Consider the following 23,656-nt stretch of genomic DNA (forward strand, 5'->3'; position numbering starts at 1 on the left):
CTCTTGCTCCACTTTTTATTAAAACAGAAGAGAATTCAGACTCTGGCCTTGCTTTCAGGGCTGTGAGGACGGCTGTACTCTGGTGCCAGCCAACTGTTTCACAAACAAGAAGGAACTGCAGTGTTATCCCCAGGGAATTCGTATTGACTACATTTTTTATAAGGTATGTGCACACTTGGGGCAAGTCGAAAATGGAGTGAGCTAGGGGTGGTGCAGAGTTCATGGAGCAGCTGGACATATAAGAACATAAGAACAGCCCTGCTGGATCAGGCCCAAGGCCCATCTAGTCCAGCATCCTGTTTCACATAGTGGCCCACCAATAAAGGGAAATCTGGGTTGGATATGTTCTCAACAGCTGCTCTCTGCTCTCAAGGGAACAGCATCTCAAGGTATGAGAATCAGGTTTAAGGCTTTGGTTCTAATGTGTACATAATAACAAGCACTATTGTACAAGAACTTGCTGCATCTTTGTATTATCTAGAACAGATCTATGTATAGTTTTCCTTAATGTGGAGGATTAGTATTGCTTAACCTTCAGGACCCTTTCAGTGTCTTCTGTATTGGAGGCTCTGGTAAGCAAGTATTTCTTCTTGCCTCTTTGTCTGTGGTTTGCAACCTGACTGAATAATTTTGTTTGCAACCTGACCCTTGGGATAACTTTATGAAAGGTGGTATATAAATCCAACAACAAATAAATAAATAAACAATTTCTGGGAGCATTTTACTTATTTATTTTTTATAAAGTATGTTACTGGTGTGTGGGTGGGTGGGAGGGCATATAAATACATGTATTTATGCACAGACCATAAATAATGTGCAACGGATTTCCCTTTTTGTAGAGTTTGCCGCAGTACAAAGTAAGATGCAACAGTCATGTGACTACCACTGGAACAGCTCCCGGCAAGGACATTCCTTACTCTGACCATGAGGCTGTGACAGCCATTCTGTCTTTGTATAAAAGAGAATCAGATAAAGTTCTAAACCATCCCACAGTTGGTGAGTACCCAAGTTTCATTGTTTTGGCACAAGAAGAGTGGGGAGGTCTGTGCTGGCATGTCTCTGGGGGCTGAGGGATTGCTGCAAGCTTGAGCCCAGGGACTTCTTCAAGGCCAGGGGTGTAGCTATAATTGAGCGGATGGGTTCAAAGAACCCAGGCCCTCCAGGCTCCTCCCTATTTTCTTCCTTACCTCCCTCACGCCGAGGGGCCGCCAGCGAGAGGGGCAAACATGGTCCCCTTCTCCCCTAGCTACGTCCCTGTTCAAGGCCTATTTTCCAGTCTGTTAGCTTCCTCAGCAAAAGGAGGAAAAGGTACATGGCTCCTCCCTGCTACCATTGTCAAGGAGGCCTTGGATGAAACGGCAGCAGTCCCCGAGTGGACTGAACCTAAGTATGTATGATCTGCAGCCTGGCTAGCACCAGTGCACAATGTGGTTGAGGTCCATCTTCTCTCTCTTTTTAGAGCCAGGGCTGGTGGACATCTTGAACGAAGCCCGGATAGAGGTGAGGGTGGGACTGCATTCAGCTGAGCGCCAACGATACTCCTGTGGCCGCATGGCTGTCCTGGCTCTGCTTCTGCTGCTCATGCAAGGAGCCATGGGCCTGAGTTCCATGTTCGGCGGAGCCCTACAGCAGCCCTTCCCCAAGTTCTCCTTCAGCTTGCTTGGCCTCCTGGCTATAGTGGTGTTGCTCTTCTCAGCTGTACTCTACCTCTTCCACACCATTGAAGTGAAGATGCTGCAAGGGACGGAGGAGCAAATGCGGGTAGGGCTACAGACACTCCAGGACAAACTAAGCTCTGAATGAGACTCTTGTTGCTGGAGCCTTGATAGGGACCAAGAGCCCTTTGGTGAAGGTGGCAACAACAGCCATCTGTGCTGCCCAGGTTTTCATGCTTAGTCATGTTGAAGTGCATGGCAGTAATTAGCATTTGATGCTGTACAGGTTTTACAGCTGTGTGTAGAGCAATACAACTTTCTATGAGTGGTTCTATGTTGAAGAAATTGTGGGATAGGAGATATTGTACTGTAGCCATTAGCTCTCCAGAAGGGAATTTTGAAAGAGAAACAGTTGAACTAGATGGAGCTCAGCTATAACTGTTTAGAAACCAGCATTTATCTGATTAAGCTGCCGTGTACAACATAGGCCAAGGCTGCACAACTTCGGCCCTCCAGCTTTTTAGACTACAACTCCCATTGCCCGTGACTATTGGCCACTGTGGTTGGGGATTATGGGAGTTGGAGGTTATGGGAGTTGCAGCTAGAGAACTGCAGTTGCGTACCCCTGACATAAACTGATTTGGACAGTTAAATTAATGCAAAAGCTGGCATAAAGCAGAGGAGTTAAAATATACATTGTTATTAGTTGTAAACAGCTACTTGCTGAATTCAGTACATTCATACTGAGTTCAGTACAGTCAGATTAGTGAAGGTTTGAATACCAGCCTCTGACCTTGCATTTTTTCCACAGATAAAATCTTGTTTTTGTCTCAGTCATTCTCTTAACAGTAAACTTGCTGCTCTTGGTATAACTGGAATTGCTAGGAATCCTTTTAATTTTTTTAAGAAGATTGTCCTCCTTTGACACAGGATTGTAAAATATGATGAATACTGTATGTCATTTCAAAAATCACAGCTTGCGACCCTTATTTCTGAAATTCAGTACTGCAGCCCTAGATATAATTAAGCAGAAAGTCATAATTGTCGATGAAATCTTGCTCTTGACATTCATTATCATTTATGTGGTATTTTAATGTACAGTGTACTTTATAATCTTTGTTGTACTTCACAAGTGCTGCAAGGATATCATTGTTGGTTTGTTCATATCTCAGTTTTAAAATACAATTTTACAAAGCAGCATACATTTAAAAGTGGGAATAACCCACAAAAATATTAAAGTACAAAATAAAAAAATAGCATCAAAGCAATAGCACAAAATCAATTATTAAAAGCCTTATGCACTGTGAATTTTGTTAAAGGTCCACTTTAACAGCAGAGTGCATGGGGATTTGGCAGGTCTTCCCAAGAGGGAAATTCACAGTTGTGGAGCCACCACAAGAAAGCCCTGTCTTTGGTACCCAACAATCGTGGCAGGCCAAATTTCAGGACAGTGATCCCTCTAATTTTTTTTCATCTCTGTGCAGAATTAGTTTTGTTCTGGGCAGCAGTATCAAGGCACTGTGTGCGCACATGTATTCAGAGTGGGGCCTTACTAATTCAACCGGAGCGGGATCTAAAATTAACTGAGTGGACATCAGAAAACTTGTGAGCGTGCGCATGTGTGCACGCCTTAGAGGGAACAGTGTTTCAGGATCTGTAGAACCAAACTTGGAGGTCAAGTAGGCCGATATGGGCAAAGGTGGTCCTTAAGGTAGTGGTGGTTTCCATTTCGTGGAGGATGAACTGAGGTTGAAGGATGGATTTATAATTGAGATGGCATTTGGCACCACGAATATATGAAGATGCCTTATACAAATTTCAGCATATTCTGAACATCAGACCATTTCACATAACTTTAACTCAAGCAAGCAAACATCTAGCAAAGGTTTAACTGATTTTATTGTCTTCCAACATGCAAATAATTTGCACATTAAAGGTATGGCTTTATGAAGTTTTTAGTAAAGTTTGTGGAATTGGAGAGGAGTTCTTTCAGGTAGATAAAAGTAAAAAGACGATGAATCCAGGCTTTGAACCCAGATGAAACCAAAATCTCTTTCTTGGAGAGACCCTTTTTTGCCAGTTCTGTCCATTAGCAGGGAGGAGGGGAAATACAAAAGGCAAAGGAAGCACCAGTATAAGATAGGCCGGCTGGCTGAGGCAGACCTGTTTAAATGACCTTCTACAAACTGATTGCTAGTTAGACTCAACTAATTGATCTCTCCTTACATCATCAGGTGCTGCTGGAGTTACATAGAAAGACTAGCACAATGATGACATTACTTACTACTTTACATGCATACTAAACCCATGGTGCCTTCTTGGCAGCATATAGAGCATTAGTCCATTTAGCCCAGTACGGTCTGTTGGTGGCAGCTCTCCAAGGTCTCAGGAAGGGAATTTTCTTAGCCCTGTTACCTGCTGAGATTCTTTAACTGGAGAGGCCAGAGACTGAACATGAGATCTTATGCATGCAAACTAGGTACTTTGCCCCTAAAGTATACTTGAGCCTCCACAAAGCTAGGCATTACTAATACTTGCTGTATGGATTCAGTGTATGCTACATGTCTGATCACCAGGGAACAGATCTTATTAGCCTGGTATGCACCTGTGAATCTTTTCCTATCCCTCACTGGGTCACAGTGGCTCTCTCTAGTTGGAGTTGGCAGCCTGTGGGCTAAATATGGCCCCCCTAATTTCTTGGAAGGAAAGTATGAAATGGAGAGCTGTGTGTGTGGGAAGTGAAATCCTACTCTTGTTGACATATATCAGTCTTTTAATATAGGAAGCTGCCTTATATCCAGCCAGACCATTGGTCCATCTAGCTCAGTATTGTCTATTGAGACTGGCAGCAGCTTCTCTAAGGTTGCAGGCAGGAGTCCATCTCAGCCCTGTCTGGAGATGCCAGGGAGGGAACTTGGAACCTTCTGCATGCAAGCATGCAGGTGCTCTTTCCCCTAAGGGGAATATCTTATAGTGTTCACAGGTAGTCTCCCATTCAGATGTAAACTAGGGCAGACCCTGCTTAGCAAATTGGACAATTCATGCTTGCTACCACAAGCAGGGCTTTCTATAACAGGATTCCCAGATGTTGGTGGCTACAACACCCATGATCCCCAGCCAAAGGCCATTGCAGCAGAGGATGCTGGTAGTTGTAGTCTACAACATCTGGGAATTCTTATTACAGGGAACACTGACCACAAGACCAACTCTCCTCTTTTCTTTTGTTTCCTGCTTTCTCACAGGGCATGGGGGAGGCCAGAGCATGTCAGAAAGACAAATCTTCCTCTCTCCTCATTTCTCCCCACCCCCCGCCCCCTCCCACAGACAAAAGTAATTGCCAGCCAGCATTAGAAATGCAGTGTGGTAAAGTTCAGACACCTGCACTAGCTTCTAACTAGCTGGTAAGTCTAGTTCCATTGAGAGAAACATCTGCATGTAAATAATCTCTAGCCTACACATCAGTCTCTGAAAACATTTGACAATCATGCTTTGCCTCGAACAGCATTTTTCTTGCATGCCAAGAGACATATTTTGAGTTACTAAGCTTATGCTCTCCTCTTCTCCAGAAGTGCTCAGAGAAGCTTCCATATGATACCAAGCAGTCTAGAAGAACTGCTTCAAGGCTATTCTCCTTTCGTTTTGGGAAGATCGGTAGACATGGTCTGTTCCTTCTTGCAACTTTGTCAGAGGCCAAGAGAGGCCCATAAAAGATATATGGGATTTTTCTTCTGTTGTAAAATTTAACTTTGTTAAGAAAAGACAAACTAGACCTCACAGTTCATACCATGCATATTTATTGAAGCTGCAGAAAAGCCTGTAGAAAAACAGTGGTTTGTACTAATTAGACTTAGCAATGCCCTAACTTGTTATGTTGCACACGAACAGCAATTCTAAGGCTCTTCTGCAGAATCAGCTTACTGTGTAGTAAATGCACTTATGTTATGCACAGTTCACAAATCTCTCAAGGCTGTGCTTCTGTTACAGGGATTGTGCCTTCAAATCATACCAGGGTGGTTTTACTGCTGAGAATTACAGCATCAATTGCACCTTGTGAGTACAGTGTAAAATATGTGGGAGTAGCACAGACTAACTTGATATTTACTGTGATGGGATCCTAATTCTTCCTTTATCCTAATTTGTGGGAGGCTACGTACTGTACACCCCGGCTCTACAACTCCAGCATGGAGTGCTTATCTAGCTGGTTTTACATTGTCCCCAGCAATTATCCTGAATTATTTAATAATACTGTTGTTATTTTTATATATTACATTATTTAGCATCTCTATATTTCCCCCATCTCTGCTACAATATACATCTAGGTAAGCTTGGGCTACCTAGCTTACCAGGGTGGAGGGGCAGGCAACCTTGCATAGCAAAGTTCTCCCTCTCCCAGATCAACAACTGGCAGAAAAAATATTGCTCTGTTGCCGCTGAAAAGGGACTGGCACAAAGACAACTATGCATTTGGGAGATGCACTGCCCACTTGCACAAAAGAGCCTTGCTATCTTTCCCAAAAGGTGTATACTCAAATGTCTTAGTAATACATGGGAGGAGCAATCATTGCAACCCCTGCAATGGCATGAAAGAGCAGGGCCCTGTACCACAGCAGGGTTTGCAGATAGCTATCGGACCTCTTTCCCACAAGTAACTTCTGTACATTGTTTTGTACTTCAAACGCTTCATTACAATGGTTATGATCTTAAGATGAAACACTTCTTATTGGTCATAAGAAGAATTTACCACAAGTCCTTCCTTACTGCTTCTTAACTGCTGGAGTCATGTCAAGGTCAGGCTCATTCCAACTTCTGAGAGCAGTTGTCAAGTGATAACTTACAGGGAGGCAGAAAGAGAATACCCTGCCAAAAAAACCAAAACCCAGCTCTTGTGCATAGGCCCTACCTCAAGCAGAGCCAGCCCTCTCAAGGTGATCTGGGCTGGTTATCAATCATAAATAAATTGGCAGAAATACCTGCTGCTCTATGCTGCTGAGAGGTGTTGCATCAACTTGGGCTTCAGTGTCATTTTGAGCAGTATCTGTGTGATCCTGCCATCTCTCTGGCTGGGAATGTATTGCTGAGTTTAGAGAGTTTTTTGCTCAAAAGTCATCAGCCTCTCTTAAGAACGTAAGAAGAGCCCTGCTAGATTAGGCCCAAGGCCTACCTAGTCCAGCATCCTGTTTCACACAGTGGCCCGCTAGATGCCTGTACTAAAATGGAACTTCTGAGCACAATGAATGCTCCCGTCTCAGCAGGCTTCAGTCCAGCTAACCCTCAAGCTTTCCACAGGTTCCCCACTGGTGGAGCATGCTCACAGAGCTCACTGAGACGCTTATTCTCCTGCATTTCAATCAGGGCGCTGCGCTGGTTCACAACGTCCAGCAGCTGGGACAGGATCTTCTTCTCTGCCTGTCGGTCCTCAGGAGTTTTCAAGAAGTCTGTTTAAAAACACATAAACACAAAGAGCTCAGAGTGAGTTCTGGAGTCACTGTCACGGCATAAACCAAGAAGTTTGTTTGAAGTCAGTGGCTTGCATACAGCACAGCGTGCCGCCCATGGAAGAGCAGGGTGTGTGCACTGACGGAGTGTAGAGAGTCTGTGTGTGCTGCTACCAAATGCAGGAGCCTCTGTGACTCTCTAACAGTTGCATCACCACTGTAGATGTGCTGTCCCTGTTAGGAATAATGGGAGCAGCATCATTACAGCCGTGACCCAATCCTTAGGAGTCACTGAGGCTCTGTGCATTTGCTAGCAGCATATGTGGGCTTTCCATACTCATGGATTCAGTGCTCTTTCATGGGTGGTGCGCTGTGCTGTATTAGGTTACACAGAGTTGAATATGTACTGGCACTTAGGATCTAGTGAGAGAAAGCAAGGATAACTTGTCTCTTGAGGATACAGTCCCCACTTGCACACTTAATCCAAACTACCCAGCACAAACTCAGCCTCAGCTTCTCAGTCATCAATGTGTATTCAGAAACAGCAGTCTATGCATAGATGGACAAATGAGAAAATCTACTCAATTCACTCATCACCAGAAGAAGTAGTGAGATGGTCAGAAGTTTCAGAGTAATGTATGTTCAATTAGGTGGGCTAAGGAAAGCCATGTGTACTGCTTTCTTCACTGTTCTCACTGCTTACCTGGAATCGAATTTTTCATAGGCTTGCCAGTTGAAGCAGGTATGTATAATGCACTAGTTATCAATTGTTGATTTACAGTTCATTTGCAAGTGTAAGAGGCATTAGCTAGAGCACAGTGAACATGAGCAAGGACATATAAATTCACTGGTTGACATTCTGTGCAGTGCCCTGCCAATCCAAGAGTAGGGTGCACATGCTGGTTCAATCAATCAATTATATCAAACTAAGGTGAAATTAATTAAAATGAATTTAATCAAAATTTAACTGGTTCACTGTGGCCCTACAGGCCATCCTTGCTATTAGCAAAGGCAGGGAGGCTCTGTGGCTACTAAGGACTGCATTCTGACTATAACAATACATCTCGCTTAATTCCCATTCTGAAGAAGCATTGCTACAGCAAGGACACAATCCTTCATAGCCACAGAACCTCTGCCTTTGCTAGCAATAATAATGGGCTATTGAGTGATATGGAAGAATCAGCGCATGTCCTCTGCTCATAGCTCAGTAGGGTGCTGCCCAGAATGTAAGCCAATGTTCCACCTCCAACTTGCTTTATGAGAGTGACTTTGGTTCCCCTTGGTCCTTCATTATTTGAAAGGAGAAATCAGGTTTAGGCCCTGGAATAGTGGGCGACAAGCTTGTTCTGCTTCATGTACATCAACCCATCTTGAGGATACTGGACTGCAAATGTCCTCATCATGAAATTTGCAACGTCATTGAAACTTTATTTGTTAGAATAAATAAGCTACACTGGGAAATGAATAAGAAACAGGCTCCAGTAGGCAAGGCATGAGTTTCAACTTCTAGATCTTATTGATACAGCAGAAATGCCTAATTTCTGAATGTAAATGGGTAAGCAAGACTGTCATCAGGATTTCCCAGGAGCATAACAGCTAGGAAACATTTAGTCAGTTACATAAAATTTAAAAAGCACTTGCTTAACCAAAAATATGTCCCAAATTAATGGGGCAGCAGATTTTTGTTTTTAAATACAATAACTCAAGCAAACCCTGTGGATGGCAGGGTTTGTTTAAGTTAAGTTACCTGTGGATGGCAAGTCTTAGTAGAGACATTTCCCTCTCACCTTCTTCATCTCTCATGTGCACACAGGAATGTCTCTGTTAAGATGCATGCACATATTGCAGGAGCAGATACTATAGCTGAAAATGGATCACATTTTTCCTTCAGAAGTATTGCTTTTATTCATATGCAAAGTTTACAAATTTAATTTGAGTTTTAGTTGACTGATAGATTAAATCTGTGTATAAATTATTTAATTTTTATTTATCTTTTAACCTGCTGATAGCCCTAATAACGCTCCTGATTTTGGAGCCAGCAAGGGGAGGTTTGAGCCCCCAGTGGCCTAATATCCACATCTCAGACAACAAGTTAGAAGCTTGCTTTAAATCAGGCGTGCACAACTCAAATGACCTGGTGGGCTGAAACCGACCGTGACTTGGCTCATGGGGGCCGAGGTCAATTTTTAGGGTGCTGATTATTAAAGTAACACTTAATAGCAATCAATAAATTATATCAAATTAAAGTGAAATTAATTAAAATGAATTTAATCAAAATTTAACTACTGAAGTTCTGGCAGGCCAAGATTAAATTAATATAAAATAAAATTGAATTAAAATTCATTCTAATAAAATAAATACAATGCAATCTGTACAAAATACATAATAAAATGCATTGTTCTTCCTTTCCACTTCTGCCAAATCATCACACTTAACATGGAGCACTTGTAAGGAAAAAAGTTAGAAGTTTTTCTCATAATTTTGGATAAGAAGATTACACTTTGATCAGAAGGGATTGGGGAAAGAAAGAAGGAAAGGATGGGACAGGAGGCTTGGCTTGAGAGAGAAAGAGAAGGGAGAGGGGAAAGAAAGGGAAACGATGGGGCAGGAGGCTTGGCTTGAGAGAGAGAATGGAGAGGGGCAAAAAAAAGAGGGAAAAGATAGGGCAGGAGGCTTGGCTGGGGGGGGAGGGAAGAGGGGGTGCAGGCTTTATGAGAGGAGCCACCCCGTCCTGCCAAACCTCTGTGCTTTGTCTTTTAAATTTCTGCCGCTGTGCAGCAGAGGACTGGCTGCCGGGGGTGTGTGTGAGCCAGGAGTAGTCGTCCTCTCCCCCGCTCATGGCGGTGGCAGCGGCAGCTCCCAGAGTGATGCAGGGCCTCCGTTTGGCCCTGCGTGTCTTCTCAACTGTGAAGCGCACCTGCACAGTGGAGAGATCGTCGCAAGCCCGTGACGTCATGGGCTTGCGACGATCTTTCCACTGCGCAGGCGCACCTCACAGTTGGGAGCCGCCACCACCGAGCAGGCGGGGAAGAAAGACGACTCCTGTCTCACCCCTCAGCAGCCATCCCTCAGCCACATGGCAGCAGAAATTTAAGAAAATTTAGAAAATTAATACATGGAGGCTCAGGTCAGGAGGGAGGTGGGTGGGGCAAGCAGAATGGCTCTGCGGGCTAAGAAAAAAGGCCTCACGGGCCGCATGTTGTGCAGGCCTGCTTTAAATAGTGTTTGACTATTCCTCATGCTAGTGATCTCAGACGATGCCTTTAGTTTCTACACAACCATGTCCTAGTTCATATGTAGGGGTAGGCAAGGCATACCATGAGATACTCATCTCCCAACATACAGGATTTGTGTATCACTATATTACTAATATGGACCTGGAGGCCCATGATCATCCTTCTTACCATCCATGTTATAGTATTGCCGCAGCGCTTGATCCAGCTGGTACTGCTGCTCCTCTAGCTTCAGCTCTTGTACACTAAGGGATAATAAAAATGGAGACAGCTTTTTTTCCTGATTTTTAAACTTTATTTATAACAAATTCTGAAAGCAAAAATACAGGAATTGAGAAATTTTGTTGCTCATAATTGAGAAGAGCATGCTAATACGCAGAAATGTTCTCCCCTCAAGAAATCTGTCCATTCATTTGCTTTTTTGTGGCTCGCTCTTGACAGTAGCCCTTACATTGTCAGCAAACCTATCCATGTTATATGAGAAAGGGCTAGTGGACATGAGTGACAGTGGTAATGAGTTAAACATTTCTACCTTGTCCAGCAGTAGCTCCCAAAGGGAACTGCATATATTTCCTGTAATATGGATACTTATGCAATTTACCAAGGCTTTACTGACTACAGGTAGACCTCGATATTCACAGGTGTTCCGTTCCATGGCTGTATCATGGATATGGAAACCGTGAATATCGAATCATTAATCCCTATGGGTGGGATTGTGGAGGTTAGGATCCCAGTCGGCCATTTTCGGCCGAAAACTGGCTGATTTTCGCTGGGGTGGGGAGGCTGCATATCTTGCTTTGCTGCTCCCTGCAGATTGTGCTATGCTTCCAAGCTGTCTGAAAATTGGCCAAAATTGGCAGGAAATGGCCCAAAACAGAGGATTTTTGCAAGGGTGAGCTCCTTACCAGTCTCTGCTACTCCTCCCAAATCCCACTGTGCCCCTAAACTGGCCAAAAATTGGCCGACGTTTGGGGGGGGGAGCTTCTTACCTTGCTCTGCTCCCCCCCCCGAGTCATGCTGTGCCCCCCAAACAGCCGAATATAGGCCACAAATCGTGTACAAATCATGTGAGCCAGCTTGGTGTAGTGGTTGGAGTGCTGGACTAGGACCAGGGAGACCCAAGTTCAAATCCCCATTCAGCCATGATACTAGCTGGGTGGCTCTGGGCCAGTCACTTTTCTCTCAGCCTAACCTACTTCTCAGGGTTGCTGTAAAAGAGAAACTCAAGTATGTAGTACACTGCTCTGGGCTCCTTGGAGGAAGAGCGGGATATAAATGTAAAATAATAATAATAATAATAATAATGATGATGATGAGTGTGTGTGTGTGTGTGTATTATTTATTTACTTACTTACTTATTTATTTAACAGGAGCCATTTTGTGGTTCTAATTCCTAGAATGGCAGCCAGGAATCACCTCCACAGTCATTTCTGGCAACCCTCGACCTGCAGATACACAAGGTCGATGTGTTTTGTGTTTTTTGTCCCATCCCGTCCCCCCATATGCCAAGGTTGGGTGTCATTTTTCCGTCCGCATATATGCGAAACCATGGATAATGGATCTGCGAATATGGAGGTCCACCTAGCATGTTACTACTGAAGTATTTTTTCTACATTGATATTATAAATCTTCATCATATGATTTTCCCAGTGTCAAGTATGCCTCCAGACTCTGCCATGGATGGATGTATTCTCAAGAGTTTCAGTTTTTAGTACTCCTTTTCTAAAGTTAATGGCTGACATACTGTGCTAAATTAAGTGTGCATTGCAACTTAATGTTCATGCAGTTTTGTAAGAGCGCTATTTCACTATATGCAAGAATTGCACAGACACAGTTGCACAATGGGCAGTCCTTATTTCCAATGGTAAATTGTGCAATGGTGTTTGCACAATTCTTACGTTCAGTGCAACTGCGTTCTTGCGCAACTTCATGAACGTTACGTTGCAACACACATGTTGTGCAGGATGTTAGCCAATGCATGCTAGCAGAAGAATATGACATTGACTACCAATAAATGATAGTAAATCATCTTTGCTTTAAATAAGGATTGTTTTTGTTTTATTTTTAAACTTTATACTTCACCTTTTTCTGCAATGGATCAAAAGCAGCATAAAGCTGAACAAGAAAAAGATGAACTTTTGAGATTGGTTGGGGGATACCAACACAAATGTTCCTTCTCTGCTTGGCAGCCTGGCTCTGTTCATGCTCAGTGTCCAGCTAATTACCTTATTTGAAAGTAGAAAAGAATCTTCTTGTGCTATGAATCCATAACCTAAAGGAGTTCAAAGGCTGGGTTCCTGCATTACTGTAGTGATGTGGGGGTCACATCACCAGCACCACTCCTTCCAGCACCACTGGAGTGATATGAGAAGTCCAGCATTGCACAGAAGGCCATACTTATTTCCCCGTCTCAACATCAGTTCAGTTTCCTGAAGTTTGGTGCTGATATGGAACACAAGAACAGCCCTGCTGGATCAGGCGCAAGGCCTATCTAGACCAGCTTCCTGTCTCACACAGAAGCCCACCAGATACCTCTGGGAAGCCTACAAGCAAGAGGTGAGGGCATGCCTTCTCTCCTGCTGTTGCTCCCCTGCAACTAATATTTAGGGGAATCTTGCCTCTAAGGCTGGAGGTGGCCTATAGCCACCGGACTAGTACCATTGATAGACCTGTCCTCCATGAATTTGTCTAAGCCCCTTTTAAAGCCATCCAAGCTAGTGGCCATCACCAAATCCTGTGGCACAGAATTCCATAGATTAAATATGTGCTGTGTGAAAAAGTACTTCCTTTTATCAGTCCTAAATTTCCTGACCTTCGGTTTAATGGGATGACCCCTGGTTCTAGTGTTGTGAGAGAGGGAGAAAAAATTTTCCCTGTCCACTTTCTCTATTCCATGCATAATTTTATATACCTTGATCATGTCTCCCCGTAGTCACCTCTTTTTCAAACTAAAGAGCCCCAGATGCTGTAGCTTTGCCTCATAAAGTAGGTGCTCTAATATCCTCCTTAAGATATGGTGACCAGAACTGTACACAATACTCCAAAAGTATCTGCACCACAGATTTGTATAAGGGTATTATAATACTAGCATTTTTATTTTCAACCCCCTTCCTAATGATCCATAGAATGGAATTTGCCTTTTTCACAGCTGCCGTGCACTGAGTTGATATTTTCAATGAACTGTCAACCACAACCCCATAACAAACTGGGTCAATAAAAATGTAAACATGGCCCTCAGAGGTCAGAGCTATTTGAGTTGTGTATCCATGCTCTCCTGGTCAGTCACTGACAGCTCAGATCCCCTCAGCGTATATATGAAATTGGTTTTTTTTGCCCCAATACACATTACTTTACACTTGCTTACATTGAACAGCATTTGCCATTTTGTCACCCACTCCTCCAGTTTGGAGAGATCCGTTTGGAGCGCCTCACAATCTGTTTTGGATTTCACTACCGTAAATAGTTTAATGCAGGGATTCTCAGTGTTGGGTCCCCAGATGTTATTGGACTTCAACTTCCATTAATCCCCAACCAAAGGCCACTGGGGCTGGGTATTATGAGAGTTGAAGTCCAATAACATCTGGACACCCAGTGTTGAGAATCCCTGGTTTAATGTAATCTGTAAGTTTGGCCACATAGCTGATTACCCCAACTTCTAGATCATTTATGAACAAGTTAAAGCTACAGTGTGGCCTATTCCTATATGATCTGCAGCTTCTCATATTACCTTGGTCACGTGGGATGGAGCAATGCTGCACCTGCTTCCATGTTATCAGACAAACATGAATACAGGCGGACCCCATTATCTGCGGGGAATCCATTCCCGCAGATTTCAGTGGGCAATGAAACCACAGATAATGGGACATTAAGGCGATGTGAATTGGGTGGGGAGCAGTTTGGGTTAGGTTCCTGGAGGCTGGAAAGATCACCCAAAAAAACCCCACAAATGGTGGGGGGATAAAGTTCCCTACCATCTCCGCGGGTCTTTAGCTGTCCAGGAATGCCCCCCCATCCCAAATCCCCCATTTTTCCACAAAATATCACAGGGGGAAATGTTTTGGGTTTTTTTATGAGCCACTAAATGGCTGCTTTTCCCAAAATGGTGACCAGAAATTACCACAGAGGTCATTTCTGGCCACCCCAACTCCATGGATAGGTGGAACTGAACCCTTTGTTTTCCACATATGCTGAGGATGGGTGTCAATTACTCAACCTCAGATACGCAGAGCTGTGGATGTCGGGTCTTCAAATGACAAGGTTTGCCTGTACCAGGTCTAAACTGCTATAACATGCAGGGTCTTACGCAATCATGAGGTCGGATTCCTCACACATCAGGCTGTTCTTCCTTTGGACCAGGTAGAGCAACTGGTTTAGCCATTGTTTCTTAAATTCAGATTCTGTTCCTGGAAGATAACAGAGATTATGTCAGCTGTGCTGTCAAGATGACACCCTCCATATGATGGTCTCAGCCCTCTCCCTTTGGTGTAAACTCAAATTCTTACCTCCCTCTTCCCGCAAGGATCGCTCCAGCTTTATGCCCTGTTTTTCCAGCTCTCGGAAAGTCACTTCAATTTCTTCTAGGCGCCTCTGGATTGACTAGAATGCCCAACGGATAAGAGAAATTAGGCAGAGATGAACTTAAAAACAGGAGCAGATTATGTCAGTCAGCAGGTATTGGGGACATTTATCATGGTGATTTATTACATCAGAAGTGAAAATTGCTGTTTTTAAAAGTAAATGTGAAAAATCTCATTATTACCAAGGCTGAATTACTATGACTGACTGCCACATGTTATTATTATAATTATTTCTTGTTTACACAGTCACACAGGTGTTATTGACTGGTTTGTTTTATCCAGACATCGAGTCCTTCCCAAGGACCTGGGATGGCTGAATTTTATTGTCAGTTGTTATAGATATCGTCGCAGAATATAGGCTGTTCCCAGTAAAGCTGCTTTTTTTAATTGGCTGATGGTGATTTCTGTGGCCCCTATGGTGTTGAGGTGCTCTTCGAGGTCTTTTGGAACTGCACCCAGGGCGCCAATGACCACTGGGATTATTTTGGTCTTTTTCTGCCACAGCCTTTCAGTTTCAATTTGTAGATCTTTGTATTTGGTGATTTTTTCTATTTCTTTTTCTTCTATTCTGCTATCCCCTGGTATTGCTATGTCGATTATTTTCACTTGTTTTTCTTTCTTCTCCACTACAGTTATATCTGGTGTATTGTGTGGCAGATGTTTGTCTGTTTGTAGTCGGAAGTCCCATAATATTTTTACATCTTCATTTTCTTCAACTTTTTCAATTTGATGGTCCCACCAATGTTTGGCTACAGGTAGCTTGTATTTTTTTGCAGATGTTCCAGTGTATCATCGCTGCTACTTTGTCATGCCTTTGTTTGTAGTCAGTCTGTGCGATCTTTTTACAACAGCTGATTAGGTGGTCCACTGTTTCATCTGCTTCTTTACAAAGGCGACACTTGTTGTTTGTTGTTGACTTTTCTACTTTTGCTCTTATTGCATTTGTTCTTAGTGCCTGTTCTTGCACAGCCAGTATTAAACCCTCTGTTTCTTTCTTCAAGTTGCCATTCTTAAGCCATTGCCAGGTCTTGGTGATGTCTGATTTTCCACTTATATTACGCAAATATTGACCATGCAAGGGCTTATTTTTCCATTTTTCTGCTCAGTTCTTGACTTGTTCTTTCTTGTAGGCCTGCTTTGTTTCATTGGTGTTGAATAGTTTCGCGTTATTGACCATTTGAAGTGCATCTTCTTCACTGTCCTTTATATATTCTTCAAGGCCTCTTTTCTCCTCCTCTACTGTTTGATGGACTTGCAGCATTCCTCTTCCACCTGAGCTGCGAGGGAGGTATAGCCTATCGACATCACTGTGGGGTGCAGAGCATGATTGATGGTCATGATTTTCCTGGTCTTACGATCCAGCGTCTCTAGCTCAGCCTGGGTCCAGTCTATTATTCCTGCAGTGTATCTGATAACAGGTATAGCCCAGGTGTTTATGGCTTGTATGGTGTTCCTGCCATTGAGTTTGGACTTGAGGATTTTTCTAACTCTCCTGATGTATTCACTTCCAATTTTTCTTTTAACTTCAGTGTGTGCGATGTTATCAGCCTGGAGAATGCCCAAGTATTTGTAATGTTCTTTCTCTTCCAGGTTCTTGATCTTGCTTCCATTGGGCAGTTCTATTCCTTCTGTTTTTCTTATTTTCCCTCTGTTCATTATTAATGCAGCACACTTTTCTAGTCCTTGTTGGCATTTTTCGTATATTTTTTTCGGTTAAGCGACGTTTCTTCCAGTAACTTTGCTGTCTTCAGCCCTGGTTGCTCAACTGAAGATTCTGAGTCCTGTTGCCCACTTGCCACCAGATGTCCAGGGACTATAGCACCTGGCGCGGTCCTTGTTGACCCGGGCGATGACCGATCCAGTATAGATTTATTAAAGTTACGTCTCACCATATTGTTGATGGGAGAGGCACTCTTTGTCTGGCTCCTCTGGTGAGACCTGTCCAGTATGGTTGGACCTCTGGCATAGCTCTCAGAGCACACAAGCCCCACAACCACTCCAAGGTAGTGCCTCACTGGGGGTTGTTGTTGTTATTATTATTATTATTCAATTTCTATACTGCCCTTCCAAAAATGGCTCAGGGCAGTTTAGAAACAGAAACAACAAACAAATAAGATGGAACCCTGTCCCAAAAGGCTCACAATCTAAAAAGAAACATAAGATAGATACTAGCAAGAGTCACTGGAGGTACTGTGCTGGGGGTGGATAGGGCCGGACGTCTTTAAGTAAGGTACAGGGCAGCTCCACGCTTATACAACAAACACATTTGCTATGTGTTCACAGGATTATACCAGTGTTTCCCACAGCAAACATGTAAAGTGTGGATAACACATATGCATTAACGTTCAAACACCTCTGACTGCAGGGGATACAACTACAACGGATCTAATATATTTAATAGTCTCAACATGAAACACTAGACGGCAAGGTGTCTGAATCTCAACCCTTAGTTCTCACATCCCATTCCTCATTAGGATTATTACTATAGCAGTAACCGCACTTTTCCAGTTGTGGGGCACAAGTATTACCTGAGCTTTGCAAAATCTTTTCATTTGTGCCTCTTTGGCTCGGCGCATCAATGTCTTTTTCCAAGTCGGACATTTCTCATCTTCAATCAAACTCAGGAAATGCTGGAACCACAACACATGAACAAGAATCAAAATACAGAATTTAAGAAAAATTGCCACAACCCACCATCTTGAGTTCAGACACACCAGCAGGCTTAGGGACTGGTTCAATCCAGAGCACTGCTATTGACCTTTTAGCTATAAAAAACAGCAGACCAGTCCCTTTACAGCAGATAATCCAAGAGCCAAATGTCTGGCACCAGATAACTTCAGGGCATTAGGAAAAGATGAGGAAGTGATTGATCATCACAGAATGACGTGACTAAGGGTAGAGGCCTAGATCTTGGCCCAGGCTATGCAGCTGCAAAAAGGTCTCAAGGGACTGACTCACCATCTAGTCAGAATTTGTGGTGTAGACAGATGCATTTCAAATGAAGAGGGTTGTCTGTAGTCTTGTTAAACATGTCTCAGCACACAGATGCCAACAGTGTTCCTCTGTGCATGTAGGCAATTGGAGCCCTCACCCTGCCTATCTACATCCTTCTGAGGGGAATTAGTCATTGGTTGTGGTCCTTTTCTACTTGTGGGGACATGCACATCTGAGGCCTACCTAACCCTATCTGAAGTAGGGATGGGGGAAAGGAGAACTCTTGCACCACTATGTCCACTTTGCTGCTGGTCCTCTCCTTTTCCAGCCTGTCACAGCCAGACACACGCACTGCATGGGCCACCTGTCTGTGAGACAGCTTCACTGATGTCAATTGCTGGAAGAATGAAAACTTTGTGTGCTGTTGCTGCTGAATTCAGTAAGGAGCAGAGAGAGCAAGCCAAAGGGTGGGGAGGAAGAGACACACAAAGACCAAAAGAAAAAAAGATGCTGGGGGGCGGGGGCGGCAGTGGAGAACAGAGATGTGGTACAGAGAGACCTATGTGGTAAGGAAAGAGAATAATACAGGTGAATAAAGAAATACAGATAAACCTGTGGTGGTTCACATAGAAAAGAACACGAACATGGGTGCAGAGAGGGGGAAAACAGCATGGTGGGTAACAGATGAGTTTGTGTGGATCTGTGGGTGGAAAAAAAGAGGGGTGGTTCAGAGAGGGGGGGCATAAAGAGAAGAATGTTTGAGATGGAGAGAGAAAGGTAGGCAGGATTAGCAGTGAGGTTCAGAAACTCCTGCAGTAGTGCAGAGAGAGAGAAGAGAGAGCAAGCTATGGCGTACTTAAAAGAGACTATTTGAAAGACTACACTAAAGAAAAACAAAGTAAAGACACTTTCCCATGGTACATGTAGCAATATGGCCCGGCTGAGTCAGTAAAAATGTAAACATGGCCCTCACAGCTATCTGAGTTGTGTATCCCTGCTCTGAAAGAATACATGTTTAGGCCTCAACACTTACAATATCTACTGGAAGGTCTTGGCTCTCTGCTTCTTCTTCATCCTCCTCCTCCTCTTCACTGTCACTGTAAATTTCCAGAGAATCTGTACACAGAAGAAAACATATCTTAAGCTTTTAGGAAAGAATTGTCTTATTCTGTTTTGGGTTTTTTTTTATTTGTATGATTCAAAACTCAGGCCTAATACTGCTGTCAGGGGAGGCCCTTGCCACAGATTAGTACTGTAATATGTGAAATGTGAGCATCTCTGTGTTGGTCTGAGGCACAACAAAACGGCTTCCCCCAGGTACTATTACTCCTATGGAACATTTATGAAGGATAAACAGCATGCAAGTTGTACAGACCACACAGTTCCCATTTAGAAGGCTTAAAGTCTAAGAAAGATAGGACAATGTAAGAGAGAGGATGGAGCTCAATACAAGAAATGAAAGCAAAATGAAACATGGTAGAGTTAACTGGTGTCAGAAAGTGCAGAGAAAGGGGAATTCAAGCACTAGTGAGCGACCGGAGTTGACTTGAGCAGGTAACCTGGAGATCTCATGCTCCCCCATTACTTGTAATTTTCAGGAGCAAGAATTCATTAGAGGATACCACCATGGAAGAGAATGAGAGAGCAAGCAGCTTCTCTCTTTGGGCCATGACGGGCAAATCTGATTTGCAAAAAAGGAGTTCAGAGTTCTAGGCAATTCTGTTTATCCATCAACAGAGAAAGGCTAATGTTCAGCAGCGCAAAGAATAATGCATGACAGAATTTTGGATTACATCAAGGAGAAATCCCACATGAGCTGAGCCAGTCGGCAAAGAAGGGGAATGTGATGCCTCACATTCCCCATCCCAACTGCAAGGTTCAAGCATTCCTACTTCACCACCCCCACATACAAGGATCTGAATATGTAGCCGTGAGATAAAGAGCACATGTCAACTATCAGGTCTGACCTGATAGGGTTGTGTCAGAGTTCTGTCAGATAATGGGTACGGTACTTTCAAGTAATCTGATGAGGTTTTTTCCTCTTTTGCTAGAATTTCCCCCTTTTTATTATCTGCCCTGAGCCTTTGGGGATAGGGCAGAAATCAATAAAATAACCTTCTGACTCCTTGCTGAAGCTGGATTCTTCTGCATGAGCCTCCCACATATCTGGAAAACGAAATGAGACTGAAGTAGGACTCAGCCTGGACAGTTCAAGCTTTTCCAGGCTTGACAGGCAAATCTTCTTCTTCTGTAGGTTTTCACTTCCCCCCTGCTCTAGCTTGGGATTTGGGGTGGTTGGCAGCCTTCGAGGAGCTACAGAACCTACACCAGCTCCTTGCAGCTCCAGCTTCCCAGGTGTCTCTTCCTGAGACCGGCTGTCAGTCCACTTTCTTAGGCCAGAACTAGTCTTCTTAGGATGGGCCCTGCTCCCATTTGATCTTTCTTCATCTCCCACAACAGAGGGATGGTGATATGGATGCTGCGATGAGTTTACAAAGCGGGAGTCTCCATTTTCTCCAGATGGGAATAGCATGGAGCCTTCCCCAGCTAATTTCTGAAGTTCTGCAGGTTGCCCTGCTGGCGGCTGAACTGTGAAGGAAGTTGGGTCCTCATCCAGCCTCTCTTTGTATGAATCTGTTTCCATCCTGTCCACATCAGCCAAATCTCGAGTGCCTTTTTCCAAAGGAATGTGTTGCTGGGAGGAATCCTAAGGCAACCAAACATAAAACCATTAGTTTTCCAAGTACCCAGGTAGCAAGCGCTAGGGCTCTGCAAAGTCTGAGGCGCCTCTTCAGGACTGGCTTGTTTTGGCCCCTTTTGGCCTGAAATGAAGAGTCAAGGTGGAGTCAAAGTGAAACAAACTGGGCTGAATGCTTCATCCCTTTGAAGCTTAGCCCAACCCTCCACCCCATCTCTTAAATGACTTCCCAGGACCAACAGGACCCAGGAGAAAACAGGGCCCAGGAGACAACCAGGGCCAGGAGCCTCTGTTCTTCCTCTTCACTCCCCACTGCAAGGAGGCAAGAGGACATATTTTTACCTTTTCCCATGGAGTCCAGGGAATGGTGTGGGTGCTCCTGGGGTTTGTAGTGTTTTCTGAGGTTGCAGCAGTGGCCTTTCAAAAGCCAAGCTGCAGAAGGTAGCTGCTTGCTCCCTGGTGGCAGGGAACGAAGAGGAAGAATAGAGGCTTCTCTCCTGGCCCTGGTGATTAGTTTGAGGAGGGCATGGGGAGGTGGAGCTGAAGCAAAGTTTTGGGAGACAAAGAGTTCAGCTCAAAGCAAAGCGGGTCCCCTCCAAGCAGGACTGAAGGAATCCAAGGTGGTCCCTAAAGCAAAGCAGGACTACTTTGCCCAGGCCTAAGGAGCACATCTTCCTTTCAGTGTGAGAGAGCAGGGTGATGGAATAGCTGGAAAAATACCATGGAACAAACCTTTCGACAGATACCTACTGGGTTAGCTCTAGTCACCATGCAGGAATAACCTTGACAATCAGCACCTAGTGTCTCCAATTCCAAAAGGGCAATGTTCCCACTCACCTTTTGTTCTGCTTTGATACGGGTTCTGCTGCTGGGTGCAGTCATGTCTGTGGCAGCTGAACAGTGCAGCATGCAATAGAAATGTCCTAAGGGGCAAACAAGATGGATGTAATCAGGTCGAATGCGACACTACTTGCATTCTTCTAGCCCACCATAATGCCATCACCAGGGCAGGTTCCACAGCAATCATCTTAGGCTACTCAAGAGGAATGAAGAGGGAAGGGGGAGAACAGGACCAAATCTAGGACTATGCTTGCAGCAAGCAGAAACCTGTTCAAATAAAGGCAGCCAGTCGGATTCAGAAAACCAATGCACCGCTCACTCTACAAGGATGCCGTGCTTACTGCATGTTCTCAGCTACAGCCACCTGTCTCCACTCACCATCCTCTTCATTGAAGGCGTAATCCCCCAGCCGCAGTGTTGTCTTACAGCGATGACACTTGAAACAGCCTCGATGGAAGAAATGCCCCTCAGCACTAACGCGCTCAAGGATATACACACGCTCGCCACAGAAATAGCAGGCATCGCTGCTCCTCACAGGGCTGATGGGGGAACCCTGTCAAAAGACCAATGGTTTTTCTTAGGCTCCCATGATCCAGAGAAATCTTACACTTCCAGGGGGCTACCAGACCAAATTGTATCTGTTGGTTTGTGTTTGTCCAAGTTCCATTAAGTCAATCAGGTCAGAGACTCACAAAGGGCTGAAGGCCTGGTAGCACAATGAGTAGAGGTGACAACAGAAGGCAAGTGCATGCAAGGAGGAAAGAGAGGGTGTTCCTATAATTGGTAGCAAATCAGAAAGCTCTCAAGCTCTCTCTCCTCTCACATTCCTGTTCTGCTCGCTGTTCACACAACCTCAAGTGTCCTAACCAGGTTTGGGAGCTGTGTGTGCTTCCAATTTTCAGTTGTGTGGGAGCAAACAACTAGGTAGGAGGAGCAGGGGAGTATCTAGGGTGGGGCAGGCAGGGCACGTGCCCCGGGCGCCACGCCACTTGAAGGGGGGCGCCATTTCTTTAAAAAAAAATTTTTTTTTAAAGGCTGCCGAAAACAAAATGGCCACCACGCATGCTCAAATGGTCTCTGTGAGGCCCTAGGCCATACCAGGCCTCACAGAGGCCATTTGAGCATTCGTGGTGGCCATTTTGTTTTCAGCTGCAATTTTTTGAAAAAAAAAAATTTTTAAATGGCCACTGCACATGCTTAAATGGTCCCTGTGAGTTCCTAGAGGCCAGCAGGGGGGAGGGGGAACCTTTGCAGACCCCCCCGCAGCCTTTAGGAAGCCCCCCAAAGGGGCTAAAGGTAATTTTTTAAAATATATATATATATATAATATAAGTCACTGTACACATATTCAGATATGTGACTTGTAAGTGACCTTCAGACTTGTATTTTTCCACTGATATTATGGTAAAGTTATCTGAAAGATGGGTGTCAGATGTCTGGACAGGGGGCGCAATTTCAATGCTTGCCCTAGGCGCTATTTTCCCTAGATACGCCTCTGAGGAGGAGCGAGACATGATTGTGTGGGAGACAGGAGCTGAGTAAGTCAGCTTTCCCTCCTACCTCCTTGGTCAAATGCTGGGTATGGAAGTTGGGACGGCACTGTCCTACTCAGCTCCTGTGTCCCATACAATCACATCTCCCTTCTCTTACCTAGTTGTGCCTAGAGCACACACAGCTCCCAAACCTGGGTAGGCCACCTGTCCTACCCAGTTTTCAGCTCTGTCACTGAACTACCATCTCTTCGCTTTGTCTTTTATACATTCATCAACGAACAGCAGTGCGTGTTTTGAAGGTTTAAAAGGAATGGTCTACTAGCCTTCCTGTCCCTGATACCTAGCCTTGGACTCCATCATCTTAATCCAGAAAAGCATACTGGGCAGCATCGTACATTAAATTCCATTAACTTCTCCCTCCCAAACAGGGCAGCAAAACTCGCAGAAAGAATGACTCCAGCCATTGTTGCATTTGGCCAGAAAAGACGAAGGGAGTGTTCATGTCTCGAGTGAAGGGAGCTAGGCTCCCTGCCAGTATGTAACTGAACCAGATGACTGCAATAAAATCCTCATTCACTGTCCAGCTACAACCAGCTTCTCCCCCAAAGACCTGGCCTAACAGCTGTTTCAGCTGGGCTCATAAGCAGGAGAGCCAGCAGCCCTGCCTCCTGGGCTCAGGAGGAATGACAGCAATCCCAGTCTGTGCACACAACTGATTGGCCTTCCGTGACATAATCCAGTCTTTTTACAACTGTTCTCCACACACACGCAAGCACGTTTGCCTGCTTCAG

The 23,656-nt window shown here is 44.4% G+C and overlaps 2 protein-coding genes across 12 annotated transcripts in view; one reads left to right on the forward strand and one right to left on the reverse strand.

The window, feature by feature from the left end:
• Window positions 1-23,656, forward strand: part of SMPD2 (sphingomyelin phosphodiesterase 2) — a 63,201-nt gene that overhangs the window by 20,237 nt on the left and 19,308 nt on the right. For 6 of the 9 annotated variants that reach the window (XM_053243504.1, XM_053243505.1, XM_053243507.1 and 3 more), the window contains 3 exons: window positions 59-163; window positions 840-996; window positions 1,460-1,761. In XM_053243504.1, the coding sequence (XP_053099479.1) occupies window positions 59-163; window positions 840-996; window positions 1,460-1,761 (564 nt within the window). Of the gene's footprint in view, window positions 1-58; window positions 164-839; window positions 997-1,459; window positions 2,920-5,221; window positions 5,435-23,656 lie in introns of those variants that run through there. The other 3 variants (XM_053243509.1, XM_053243512.1, XM_053243511.1) reach the window with 3 other exon arrangements.
• Window positions 2,727-23,656, reverse strand: part of MICAL1 (microtubule associated monooxygenase, calponin and LIM domain containing 1) — a 71,874-nt gene continuing 50,944 nt past the window's right edge. For all 3 annotated transcript variants that reach the window (XM_053243495.1, XM_053243496.1, XM_053243497.1), the window contains 9 exons: window positions 21,751-21,925; window positions 21,370-21,455; window positions 19,950-20,541; window positions 18,868-18,950; window positions 17,429-17,530; window positions 14,826-14,919; window positions 14,627-14,726; window positions 10,495-10,568; window positions 2,727-7,090 (listed from right to left, as the gene is read on the reverse strand). In XM_053243495.1, the coding sequence (XP_053099470.1) occupies window positions 6,927-7,090; window positions 10,495-10,568; window positions 14,627-14,726; window positions 14,826-14,919; window positions 17,429-17,530; window positions 18,868-18,950; window positions 19,950-20,541; window positions 21,370-21,455; window positions 21,751-21,925 (1,470 nt within the window). In that variant the 3' untranslated portion in view covers window positions 2,727-6,926. The remainder of the gene's footprint in view (window positions 7,091-10,494; window positions 10,569-14,626; window positions 14,727-14,825; window positions 14,920-17,428; window positions 17,531-18,867; window positions 18,951-19,949; window positions 20,542-21,369; window positions 21,456-21,750; window positions 21,926-23,656) is intronic.

Source organism: Hemicordylus capensis, chromosome 4, assembly GCF_027244095.1.
Source record: "Hemicordylus capensis ecotype Gifberg chromosome 4, rHemCap1.1.pri, whole genome shotgun sequence".
In the NCBI taxonomy this organism is placed as follows: Eukaryota; Metazoa; Chordata; class Lepidosauria; order Squamata; family Cordylidae; genus Hemicordylus; species Hemicordylus capensis.